Here is a 13,763-nt window from a genome sequence, read left to right as displayed (position 1 = left end):
TAGGAGCTCAGGAGAGCCCCTAGTGTGCAACCAGCTTGAGCCGGGCACAGATTCTAACAGAGGTCTGGAGGAGGGGCATAGAGGGAGGAGCCAGTGCACACCAGTAGTCCTAATTCTTTCTTAGAGTGCCCAGTCTCCTGCGGAGCCCGTCTATTCCCCATGGTCCTTACGGAGTTCCCAGCATCCACTAGGACGTCAGAGAAATATGTAAAACATCCCTAATGGCTTCAATCATTAGCTGCACCCCCTTAGGAAGGGATGCATCACCTCCCTGCATATCCCCATCACCGTCACCTGGATCAGAGTCGGTATCAGTATCAACTTGCATTATCTGGGCAGGTGTACGCGGGCTAGTAAAGGAAGTAGTGGGAGCTGAATGCTGCAACCCCTCTACAGATATTCTCAAAAACTGCGTCTCTTTCTCATTATGGGACATCCTTGATGATATCTGGGATATCATTCCCCTTAAAGAATCCACCCACGGGGGTTTGGATTCAGAAGGCTGCGAAAGCACATTGCAGTCCTGAGTGCATGGGATAGACTTCTCAGGAGAAGATACACACACTGCAGCACAAGATATGGTAATGTAGATACACATACACACACATACAGGAAAATGTCAGACACAGTTTCCCCCAGAGTACCTTCAGAGAAGCACAGAGTATAAGGAGCCAGCCACACAGCACCCCTGTGGACAGTTATTATGATAGAATGCCCGGTGCTGACTATTCAACCTTAAGAGGCTGAATGGTACTAAGTACACTCTTCCCCCCCCCCCCCCCCCCTCTGTCTATAACACTCTGGTACCGCAGTAACTGGCGTTAGGTGGGGTGCAGCGCTCACTGTCAGCGTGTGCGTTCTTGCAGGGAGAAAATGGTGCTCGTGAGTGCTGGATCCGCTCTGAGGAGAAGCCCCGTCCCTTGCAATGGCACACGGCTTCCCGCACAATGATTATACTGGTCTAAGGTCTGTGTGTGCTAACAGCGGGATTAGCCTGTTAGCTGTTTTACCAGTGTTAGGCTGATCTTTGTTTATCCAGGACGCCCCTCAGCAGCGTCTACATATACATGTTGCTGAGCCTGTACGGAGCGCAGCCTGCCAGAGCTGCACTCCCACCCTTGTGCCACCATTCCAGTCGGCGACCCGCTAACCGGGCCACTGGCGCTGTATTCACCGCTCTTCTTTCATCTGGCTCTGTTAGGGGGTGGCGGCTGTGCTGCTGGAGTGAGCCATCGCCTCGTGAGCTTGCGATCAGCACCCTCAGGAGCTCAGTGTCCTGTCAGCGGAGATAGAGAACCATTAACTTCAAGAGTTGGTTCCTACTAAAACCCCCCCCGCATCCAAGTCCCATGAAGCAGCATAACCCTAACACTCTTAGAAAAAAGTAAATCTAGATAAACTCCTAGGAGCTCCCCTAGCTGTGACAGACTCATCCTGGCGCATTTTCTAAACTGAGTCTGGTAGGAGGGGCATAGAGGGAGGAGCCAGTCCACACTCTCAAACTCTTGTGCCAATGGCTCCCAAAGGACCAGTCTATACCCCATGGTACTAAATGGACCCCAGCATCCTCTAGGACGTAAGAGAACACTAGTACAAAATTATGACAAGACATATCAATTAGTAAAAAAAACCCATTTCTGGACCTTTGAAAAAATGCTGGTGATTAGATGTAAATAGAGTACTAATATACATCCATATTCCATTTGTGCTGCCACCATTACCTTGCATCAACCGATCGCTAAGATAATTGTACTGTATGTTTACATGGCCGATCCTAAATATTGATTATCAGACATGCAGAATCATCCAGCATGACCGTCCGATGCAGTATTTTTAGAGTTGCAAGTCCGCTGCATTGGGCAGTGTATGCCCTGCCACTGCCGGCAGACATTTACTCTGTTACTTCACTACGGAGGAACGGGGAAATGTCTACTCCCCAGGGGTGTAGTGCAGATATCGGGTACCATACACCGTGAGATATCTCAGTTTATGCCCATGGTATATTATGGGTGACACGCCGTGAGCAAAATGTCTGACGTGCATTTATCTGACCACTAGTTAACAGCTCGTCATCATAACAGTAATGTCAGCGCTGGCGGCTGTGTGCACCCTAACAGAGCAACCCTTGAATTGCTCTATTGGGCACTATCTAGCGGCCACCAGCAAAACACTTGAATCCCTATCCGACCCCACCATAAAAGGTGAGTAGCAGCATTAGCCTTTTATTATATAGGATGTATGCCTAGCATTATTCAGCAATACAGTATAATCCAATAAATCAGAAGAGCGGTCAATGTTTAGTAAATAAACAGGCTAGATCTGCTTTTTTTTCTTCCAAAGTACAGATCGGAATGACACGACCCTTGTAGCTGATGCGAAAAGGACAAGTCCGCAATACAGCCTGTGGTATGGAGCCGGAGCATGAAGCCTAAGGACATTCCTAGGTAAGCTCCTTGTGTATGTCACACAAGTTTTGTTATTTTACTTAGTTTAGTACTTCCTAATTTTTATTCACGTCACAGGCTAGATGAAAGACATTACCATGCTTGTGCAGTTGTAGTAAGGATTTAAAGAATGAGTACAATGCAGCATTGTATGGACGCTAGGGGATGTAGTTTATATCATGGCGCTCAGGCTCCCAATGGTCAATACTGGGGTTAGGCAGTAGGGGATAGGGGGTTTAGGGTTTGGCTGTGGGAGGGGACTGTTAGGGTTAGGTTGAGGGAGGGGTGGTTTAGGGTTCAAATACTCACCAGGATCTGTCAATATTTTAAACGTCTGGATCCTGTGTACCGGGATAGCACTACCAACCCCTATACAGTATTAGTGCCTATTTTCATATACCAATTGTAATACAACAGTTTCTTCCATCTGTACATAATGGGGGTAATTCAGAGTTGATCGCAGCAGCAATTTTGTTAGCATTTGGGCTAAACCATGTGCACTGCAGGTGTGGCAGATATAACATTTGCAGAGAGTTAGATTTGGGTGGGTTATTTTTAGAGATGAGCGGGTTCGGTTTTACTCAGATTTACCCGAATCTCCTTATTGGCTCACGGACGTCACGTGTTTTGGTTAGCCAATAAGAAAAATCCAGAAAAAAAGAACTTGCAATAATTCTGGCGTTAAGAACCGAGTAAATCTGAACCCGCTCATCTCTAGTTATTTTGTTTCTGTGAGGGTAAATACTGGCTGCTTTATTTTTACACTGCAATTTAGATTTCAGTTTGAACACACCCCACCCACATCTAACTCTCTCTGCACATGTTATATCTGCCTCACCTGCAGTGCACATGGCTTTGCCCAACTGCTAACAAATTTGCTGCTGCGATCAACTCTGAATTAGGCCCAATATCCAGTCAGTGTACTGGTGTTTAGCCTTTCAACATCACCCAGGATCTTCCCAAAGGTAATTTTAATCCTGAGGGCGTTTTTCATAAAGCAGAGGATTGCAATTTAGTCTTAATTGAACAATATTCTAGCAATAGGAAACGTCAGAAAGCGACGCAGGAAACAGTAGATAGCGGGTTTTTTTTTTTTTTCACCCCACAGGAACATGAATGGTTCATAAATATCAGTAAAGTCAAAAGATTTATTTTTCAACAATGCAAATTGAGGCTAAGGGTTTATTTATGAAGTGTCTGCGGTGTAAAACCTGGCGCTTCTGACCGTGGTTATGCACAAAAGCTTTTACAAGGGAAAATATTGCTAGTAAATAAACCCCAACCAAAGTATCAGTGTTGTAAAAGATCATTTAAGAGCTTCATTCATAGTAACATCAGGTCAAGTCTTGGCAATTAACTTCAGTAAGGGAATGTCTGAAACTCCTAAGGTGCCCATACACTTATACGATATGGTCCTTTTTCACACGATTTCGACCCATCGGGCTGATAAATAGTGTGAAAAAAGTGTCACATCGTATGTGTTTTACCTTCGATTCTTATCCGATGCACTGTCCCGTGAGCATCGGATTGGAGCCAGAGAGCGTCATGGCTGCCACAAGGATTTGTCAGATCCCGCAGCCATGACTGGGATCACATACAATACATCATATACAAAAGGACTGCATATGATGTATCGTATGTGGTCCAGCTGCTCAGAAGCGGACGGGTAAGTTTTCAGAATATTGCATCCAAGTTTCACATGAGATACCTCGCACTAGTGGATGGGCACCTTTTACAAATTCCCCATTGGCATGAAACATCTGCAACTAGAAGTACGCAAACAATGGGATTGTAAATCCAGAAATTCTGGATCAACTTCTAAAACAAACACAGAATACCTGAAAGTGTCTGGACTAGTGGCAAAATCCATTCTTAGGGGATTAGCCCCCTGAGCACCAGAATAGACTGTGTAAAGGACAGTTTCAGCTAAACGGCAGTGCTTTCAACTGATCACCACAGTGACAGGATGTATGGAGGAGGCATAAAGGAAAACCAGAGAGACTGCATGGGAATGTTTCAGAAGGAAAAGCAGTGTGGTGTGTCATACAAGCAGTTTGTACCTCAACTAAAACAATATCTGAAAACCTTACTGTATTGCCTTCACAAACAGACAATGCAACACCAAAAGCAATAATATCTGGATAGATTGTTTTCTGTCCATGGTATGATTTTTGACCTAAGCACTCTATGTGACTGCAAAGGACAATGATCTGGCAGATGACATTAGTCTATCAGAACCATTCAGGAAATTGTGCAATGCATAAGGAGGTAAGGTGGTGGTGGGTGAAGCCATAACAGACATTTGTGTAGGCATACATAATGGCACCATAAATAACCACATAGAAACTTTAGAAAAGAAAAACTGCAAATCATGATACAAAGCTTTAATTGACAGGATTTATTTTTTATTGTCTGGAATATACTATAACAAAGTGTAAAAAGTCCATAGCTTGTGCTGAAGGGATCCAATGACATTCTACATCCAATTTAGAGTTGTCCTGTAATCAGACTTTCATTTCAGCTGCTAGTGGGTTCATATTTCCAAATAATGACTGATAAAGTTCAGTTCTATGGAGGAAAAGGGAGAAAAAAGGCACAATTAATAAAAGGGTCATTACAATAAACAATATCATCATATGATTAACAGGGCAGTTACGTGGATATGAACATACACAGGGGAAGAAAAATAAGACATGTATTCAATAACCTAGACAAGCGGAAGCAGGATGAGCTAGGATGGAGAATGATAATTCACTGAATACAGTTTGAGAACATGCTGTGACTGAATGTATAGGTGTCTAAAGCACAGAATTCCACTCATGTATCACCCTCTTACATTGATGAGTTCTGATGTTATCACTCCTACTAAAAAATTTTTTTCAAAAATATTTTTTTAAGCGTTGCAGTTACTACAGGTGAATTTTTTTTCTAGTTTGTCTGTTTTCAAAAATAAATAAATACATTTCTGCAGTTTAAGGTCTCAACTCCAATTTTTTTTAATTGGAATTAAATTAAGAAAGAAATCATAGAATAATTGTTTAACATGATTGTATCTACATTTTTGACCCAAAGTAGCCACATTTTGCAGCTATAACTGCTGAACACCCATGTAGCATTCAGTCTACAGTAGAAATGAAATATTGTTCAGGAAGTTCTTCCCAACATTGCTGCAGAACATCTCACAAAGCTCTTACATATGCACGTTGCTTTGATACAGTTCATTCCTAGCCAGCTCAATGGGGTATAAGTCTGGAATTTGTGCTGGCCATTCCATGATTTCAAGCCTATTTTCTTGTTCTCTTCTTTAAACGTAGCTCTCGTTGGGACATATCCTGGAGGTATTATAGGTCATTATCATAACATCATCTTGACCAAATACAGTACTGTAGGTGTAGGCCACAGGGTATTGCGTGGCCCTACAAAATGCTGTGGTAGCTCTGCACACTTGTTCTTAATGATGGATAAAGTGATCACATCAGAACTCATGATTTCTAAAGATATAATTTGTACCTATGGGGTCCCTACATTTGAGAAAAATTGTGGCAATTAGCCGTTTTGTCGATGCCCGAGTCGGAACATATAAAATCCAACATATTGAAAATCCTTCATTTGCTGATTCTAACCCAAAAATAATTGGAATTAGTAATTTTTTTTTTACATGTAGGATTTTGCTGATCGGCGGCAAATCGATGTTCATAGGAGTCTATCGAATGGCATTGGCAGGATGGGAATCAGGCTGTAGATGTATGGCCCACATAAGTTATTTTATAGCATAACATTACATGTGTATTATAAACAAATACAATACAGAGCTATGGGGGTTGTTCATAGTTGGTTGCTATTGCAGCAAAACTGGTGACCGTACTACTCACATGCTGGGAGCCGCCCAGCACAGAGCAAGGCCGCCCAGCATGTGTGGCTCCACCCCACGATGCGATCACAATTCAATAGCAATTGCAATGTACAGAGGCAGACCTCTGCCTTCACAGCATCGCTGCGTACGGAGGCGGTCCGGCGCCATGTTTCCACTCGCTGGAAATGCAGGCCACGTCATTGGGCCGCTCCAAAAACTGCGATGACATGCCTGCATTTACTGCTCTCCTACTCCCCAACGCTGTGTCGCCACCCGTTGCCTGACGATCCCCATACGATCACATCCTTCTGTGATGCGATCACATGGTGAAAGGTTGCGCATGCGCACAGTAGCAGCTCCGTTCAAATCTGAATAAGGCCTTATATTCGCTAGGAAACAAGTTTTTTTTTTTTTTTAAAGATTACTAAAAGGCCACCCCTTTATGGGCCAATATGCATGTATGTCAGTGGCAATTGCATTCACAGAACTAAGTGCAACACCTGTTGCGTGTTGCACACATAAGAAGTTTTAAAGATGGTGAAAGAATAGGAAGCCTGCTGCTTATTTAAACTAGGCTCTCTATGCAAAAAATAGGATTTTGGTACTTACCAGGTAAATCCTTTTCTTTGAATCCATAGGGGGCACTGGAGTACTCTTGGGATATGGACGGCTTCCACAGGAAGTAGGCACTGAATAAATTAATTTTGGAACTATACCTCCCCTCCATATCCCTGAGTACCTCAGTGTTTTTTACTGAGCCGAACAGGAGCGATAGAGAGGTTGACAATGGAGCATTACATATAACATAACGGACAACAATAAAGTTGACCCAACATTACTGAGAACTAAACAGTTGACACCATAACTTGTTAATCTGAACCAGTCGGTGAAAGTGTGTTACCATAAGATCTACTGAACCTACCCCAAACCAGGTAAACTGCTCTGGGTGGGCGTCCAGTGCCCCCTATGGATTCAAAGAAAAGGATTTACCTGGTAAGTACCAAAATCCTATTTTCTTTTTCATCCACTAGGGGTCACTGGAGTACTCTTGGGACGTACCAAAGTTTCCCCCGCGGGCGGGAGAGCTGTTTGGCACCTGTAACACTAGGCGGCCAAAGCTAGATGCTGATGCCGCAAACGTATCAAACTTGTAGAGGCGCACAAACGCGTGCACCGAAGACCATGTAGCCGCCCGGCAAAGCTGTGTCGTAGAAGCTCCACGACTCGCTGACCATGATGTTCCCACAGCACGTGTGGAATGAGCTGTTATCGATGTAGGCGGCTGTAACCTAGCATGACGGTAAGTCTGACGTATGGTCACTTTAATCCAACTGGATAAGGTCTGCCTAGAAGCTGGCCAACCCATCTTGGCAGCATCATAGAGAGCAAACAACGTATCCGTCTTACGAACGGTCGACGTTCGGGATACATAAATGCGTAATGCGCGTACCACATCCAACCTACCAGAGTCTCCTGTTAACATAGGAACTACTATTGGTTGATTGATGTGAAAAGATGACACTACCTTTGGTAGAAAAGCAGAATTCGCTCGGAATTCCGCTCTGTCATCATGAAACACCAAATACGGTGGTTTGCACGACAAAGCACCCAATCTGAAACACGCCTTGCTGACGCTAAGGCTAAAAGAAACATTATTTTCCCAAGTGAGAAATTTAATATCCACTTGTTGTAAGGGTTCATAATAAAAAGACTAAGAAATCTAAAAACCAGATTCAAGTCTTATGGCGCAGTAGGTAGAGTGAATGGAGGCTGAACTCTGAGGACACCCTGCATAAAAAGGTGTGAACAGACGGCAATAGGGCCAATCTACTATGAAAATAAATGGACAACGCCGATATCCGCACTTTTAGTGTGGATAAACTCAGACCTCTATCTAACCTAGGCACGCCAAATTCTGTAATAATGAGCTGCCGTAACCGGCTTCCTAGCTCGTAACATGGTTGGAATACCCGATTCTGGAATGCCCTCTCTTCTTAAGAGGGCTGTCTCAACAGCCACCCGTCAAACGCGGCCGCGCTAAATCGGGTAAAAGGAACGGACCCTGCTGTAACAGGTCAGAACGTAGTGGGAGCGGCCAAAGACCGACTGCGAGTAGACCGCGGAGATCCGAGAACCAAGCTCTCCGAGGCCAAAGAGGCGCCACTAGTATAACTGTGACGGACTCTCCTTTGATCCGTTTTAGCCACAGAGGGAGCAGCGGAAACGGTGGAAATAGATACGCGAGACTGTATGGCCACGCGATTGTGAGAGCATCCACCGCCACTGCCTTTGGATCTCTCGTTCTGGACACGACCTAGGGCGTTTGATGATTGTGGCGAGATGCCATCAGGTCCACCTGCGGGTAACTCCACTTCTGGACCAGCATGTGAAATACTTCTGGATTTAATGCCCATTCTCCTGGATGAAAATTCAGACGGATGAGATAATCCGCCTCCCAGTTGTCCACTCCCGGAATGACTACTGCCGACAATATCATTTGGTGATACTCGGCCCAATAGAGGATTCAAGCTACAGATGTGACTGCTTACATCTTTGCTTTTTTTTTTTTTTTTACAAATTTGGCACAACATGCAAAACACAGCTAAACTGTTTTTCATGAGAAGTGAGTGGATGAATTTTAAAATTTTCGTTTGCCATAAAAGAATATGTATAAAGTAACATATTAAGGCAGCAAATTAAGAAAAAAAACACAAGACATGACTAAATCTCTGAGTATATAGCATGCAAAACCGTGCCATACATGACGGGACACAGCAAAGATGCACGTGGACACATCTGTACCTCCCGCATTGCCATACGGTTTTTCGTTCCTCCTTGTTTGTTGATGTATGCGACTGCTGTCGCATTGTCTGACTGCACCTGAACAGCCTGAGCCTGCAGCCTGTGCACTGCTTATAGTAGCGCATTGTAAATTGCCCGGAGTTCCAGGACATTTATAGACGGCAATCTTTCGTGATCCGCCCAGAGACCCTGGAGCTGATAATTTTGAACTACAGCTCCCCAACCTCTGAGACTTGCGTCCGCCGTGAGAATTATCCAATTCCAGGCACCGAACCGTTTCCCTGCGGTTAGATTCTGTACTTTGAGCCACCAGAGTAGAGACTCTCTGGCCCTTGGAGACAACCTCACTTCTGCAGTAAATCTGCAGATGCGAGCCCGACCACTGTGCGAACACATCCAATTGAAAAGGACGTGAGTGAAGTCCTCCGAACTGAAGCGCTTCGAAAGCCGCCACCATTGTCTAATAGGCGAATGCACAAGTGAACCGAGACTGTGCGTGGCTTGAGCACTAATTGTACCAGATGACGAATGACCTGTACTTTCTGTTCGGGTATGTAAATTCTTTGATTTACCGTATTGAGAATCATACCTAGGAATTGAAGTCGTTGAGACGGAATCATTCAGGAATTCGCGTAGACAATGGTAGGAAATCAGATTTTCCTCCCCACTTGGTCTGCGATCTATCTTGTTTGGAATCCGACTCCGCCTGTTAGGAACGTAGCCAAAGTGGACGTTATGCGCTACTAGCGAAGCTGAAAACGCAAGAACCAACTGCTAACGTCCAAAGAAGCTGTAGGCAGCAAGAAGTGTAAGGTGGTCTTTATTTAGGGCAAACCTGAACTGGAATGCCCTGCCACTACAGCCTTGTTACCTCAAACCCTTACCAAAGCAGGGCGAAGCAACAGCCCTACTGCTGTGTAGGGTATACTCTGATATGTAGTAAAACACCCAATAAATGCAATTGTCTCTGATTGGAAATTGTTCAGCCTTCGCTGAGAACCTGACGTACTGGCCTGGTGCTATGAGGGCTGGCGGCAAATCGACCGCAACAATGTAACTGAAACTGTCTGTGCAGTCTTTACGCAGAGTACTAACCACTATACGATCACGGCAACTTAAACGAGCCAGGTAGGAGACGAACCTACAATCTTGTTATGCATAGTCAGATGCGTTATACATTGCGCCACTGGCCCAGATTCGTATTTGTCCGACACACTGTGTGACCGACTTTGCAGCGAAGCTGCTTGTTTGATTATGCATAAATGCATATAGCAGAGGATAGTTTCAATCTGCCTACCTCTGGGTTATGGGCCCAGCATGCTTCCATTGCAGTACTCTGCTGCACATGTAAGTGCAAGAGATCATGTACTCCAACCAGTAAGTACACCACGGAAGTAACGTGTGTATAAACCTGCATTACCGTGCATGTGGTTACCAGCAATAGTGAATCTTCCTGTAGAGTCATGCTGTACAAAAACAATTAATAAATTAAACTCCTAACAACACTCCGCTCCTCCAGAGTCTAAGTGTTGTAGGGCAGCAACTTCCGAGAAAGAACCAGGAAGTAACATTAAAAGAAAAAATTGTCCTACCATGGTTTTTTTTTTTTTTTTTTAAACACCTGTTAAACCAGGATCTGAACCAGTGTCCATGCAAACACAATGTTCACTGTGGCCGGAAAGCCTAACCACTTGGCTACAGAGCCACCTGTAAAAACAATAAGCAAAGCTGCTGCGGTGTGGCCATGTTTGCAGTGCTCAACAGATAGTGTTAATAAGCACTGAGTGCTGACCAATTATTCTTGCTTACTGCAAAATAGACTTTTAATGTCAGCATATATATATATATATATATATATATATATATATATATATATATATACACACATACACATACATTTTTTTTATAATAATATCAAACAGTGCAACATCCAATTGAGGATACAACCATCATCCACAAACACATGTATGCTAAGCCATATGGAAGCATTTCCAATGTACTCACTGAGGAAACCCATGGCCAATTATGTACTGAGACTGTTAACACTATCTGGTGTATAGACAGTAGTTGAACCCAGGATTCGAACCAATGACCCTGCAAGCAGCATCTACACTGTTGGCGGGAAGCCTAACCAGTAGGCTACAGAGTCTCCCTGATACACAGGTATAACACATTTTTACAAGTCTGAAACTAAATGTGACCTCGCACAGGCTTAAAACCTGAGATGACTGCTGCTTGACCACAGCTTAGTTAATGGGCCCTTCTAGTGGCCGGCGCCGGGAGCGCGCTCTGGAGAGCTATCCTGACTGTAAAACCTATGGTAGGTTTATATTGATAGTGTAAGGCCAAACTGAGCTATTTTTAACAGTTTAAACTAGCATGTATTAGTATGCAATCTAGTTGGATCACCAGTTTCCCCCAGATGGCAAAACAGTATGCAACCCTGCTTAGCTTCCAAGCTCAGATGAGATTGGGCGTATCCAGTGTGGTGTGGCCAAGTGAATTAAGCCAAAGCTGCTGCAGGTGAGTGAACTCACACTGCTCCACAGATACTGTTTTATAAGCACCATGTGCTGACCAATTGTTATAACATATCTTACTTTACAACAAATGAACAAAGCCAGTATTTGGCTGCCACAACCATGATTCAGATTTGCAGTCTTTAGGATAATATCATTATAAACAGTTATGATATAAATAATTATGTATATCCATGTTTTAGACATGGCAGGGAAACTGCTTATTAGTAATTGCTGGTGTCTTACTCATGCAGACAGACAATACAAAAAAAAAACAAAGACAGACAACTTGCACGACTCAGTAAATAGCACTAAGGTGTCTCTATAAATATATATCTGGTCAAGTGCAGTGCACGTTAGCCATATGCCTGCTCCCAAATTCCCCTTAACACCCCTGCGCCTTCAATGGAGGAGAGATGTAACACAGGAAATTCTGGAAATACAACAGGAAACATGGTTAATCTTGTTTTAACAAAGACTTCATAGCCTTTTGTAATACATATGCAGCGCTGCTGTATTCCCTTATCAATAAGAGTTGAATCATGAGATTTTATCCAGTGACCCTGACATTTCTGTGTGCAGGGAACATCACTGTGGCAGCAAAGTTACTCACTAGGCTAAGAAACCTGCCTTTTGACTCTCATTTGTGTGTCCCCCCATGCTCCGTATACCGTTCTCTATACACGGAGCCGGGCTATGGTGGAGAGGGAGCCCGAAGCGGCATCGAGGGCCTGGGCCCCACACACACACACACACACACACAGTATCCCACACAGTGGGGCGGCAGCGTGAGCTGACCGCCCCGTTCAACATACCTGGACCCTGTGGTGAGGGCTATGACGGGGCTTCTCTGTAAGTTCCGTCCAGCCTTTACTGCAGGTTTTAGTCCTGCAGGTGGTAGTGAAGGATCTCTTTTTAGAGAGGTCCGACACCCACAGCTGCTAAAGCAGCCTTCACTTATCCCGGACCCACGCCTATTGGAAGGGGGGAAGGGATGTGGTAAAACGTTGAAAAAAGAAAAAACTTAGAAAAAATCCAATGAAATGTGGACCTCTGTGGCAGCAAAGCCACAAGCCTACTAACTGTGTCGAGCACAGAAAAAACACTGAGGTACTCAGGGATATGGAGGGGAGGTATAGTTCCAAAATTAATTTATTCAGTGCCTACTTCCTGTGGAAGCCGTCCATATCCCAAGAGTACTCCAGTGACCCCTAGTGGATGAAAAAGAAATACAATTATGGATTGTAACAATAAAGAAGTTACTAAGAAATGGTGGGGGGTAGGGGTGGGAATGGTGTCTCAATGAGCTTATGGCTATGAGGTATACACAGTACTGCAGGAAAATAAGGCTAATTAGCGGTGAATGCTGTTGAACATAAGACATTCCAAAAAAAAAATAAAAAAAAATAATATATATATATATATATATATATATATATATATATCTTTTAGGATTTTAATTACCTACCGGTAAATCCTTTTCTCGTAGTCCACAGAGGCTACTGGGGTTCCATTTAGGGTATAGACGGGTCCACTAGCAGACATGGGTACTTTAAGAATTTGGTAGTGTGGACTGGCTCCTCCCTCTAAGCCCCTCCTACCAGACTCAGTCTAGGAAACTGTGCCAGAGGAGACGGACATACTTTTAAAAAAGGATATAAAGGATAGTGGTGAGATTCCGAACCAGCACACACAAACAAGAGGAAAGCCAAGCTAACCAAACTTTAAACAGGAACAGCAACAGCTGAACCAACAATACTTAACCAAGTAACAGTGCAGGATGAACGAAGCACCGGGCGGGCACCCAGCATCCTCTACGGACTACGAGAAAGGGATTTACCGGTAGGTAATTAAAATCCTATTTTCACTTACTTCCTTGAGGATATTGGGGTTCCATTTAGTACCATGGGGGTGTACCAAAGCTCCCAAACCAGCTGGGAGAGTGCTGAGGTTCTAGCAGAACTGATTGACCACATTGAAGGTCCTCAGAGGCCAAAGTATCGAACTTGTAGAACTTAGCAAACGTGTTCGAACCAGACCAAGTAGCCACTCGGCAGAGCTGTAAAGCAGAGACACCCCGGGCAGCCGACCAGGAAGAACCCACCGACCTAGTACAGTGGGCCTGTACAGATTTTGGAACCGGCA

At 44.1% G+C, this 13,763-nt stretch overlaps 1 protein-coding gene across 2 annotated transcripts in view; it reads right to left on the bottom strand.

Annotated features, from left to right (window-relative positions):
- Positions 1-4,827: 4,827 nt before the first annotated feature.
- Positions 4,828-13,763, bottom strand: part of AATF (apoptosis antagonizing transcription factor) — a 402,606-nt gene continuing 393,670 nt past the window's right edge. For both annotated transcript variants that reach the window (XM_063954827.1, XM_063954826.1), the window contains one exon: positions 4,828-5,012. Coding sequence is in view for 1 of the 2 variants with exons in the window: in XM_063954826.1 (XP_063810896.1) it covers positions 4,949-5,012 (64 nt within the window). In the remaining variant the exon portion in view is untranslated. The remainder of the gene's footprint in view (positions 5,013-13,763) is intronic.

The sequence above is a fragment of the Pseudophryne corroboree genome, chromosome 2 (assembly GCF_028390025.1).
Source record: "Pseudophryne corroboree isolate aPseCor3 chromosome 2, aPseCor3.hap2, whole genome shotgun sequence".
Taxonomy (NCBI): domain Eukaryota; kingdom Metazoa; phylum Chordata; class Amphibia; order Anura; family Myobatrachidae; genus Pseudophryne; species Pseudophryne corroboree.
The sequence above is the reverse complement of the archived record's forward strand: the minus strand, read 5'-3'. Positions and strand labels throughout refer to the sequence as shown.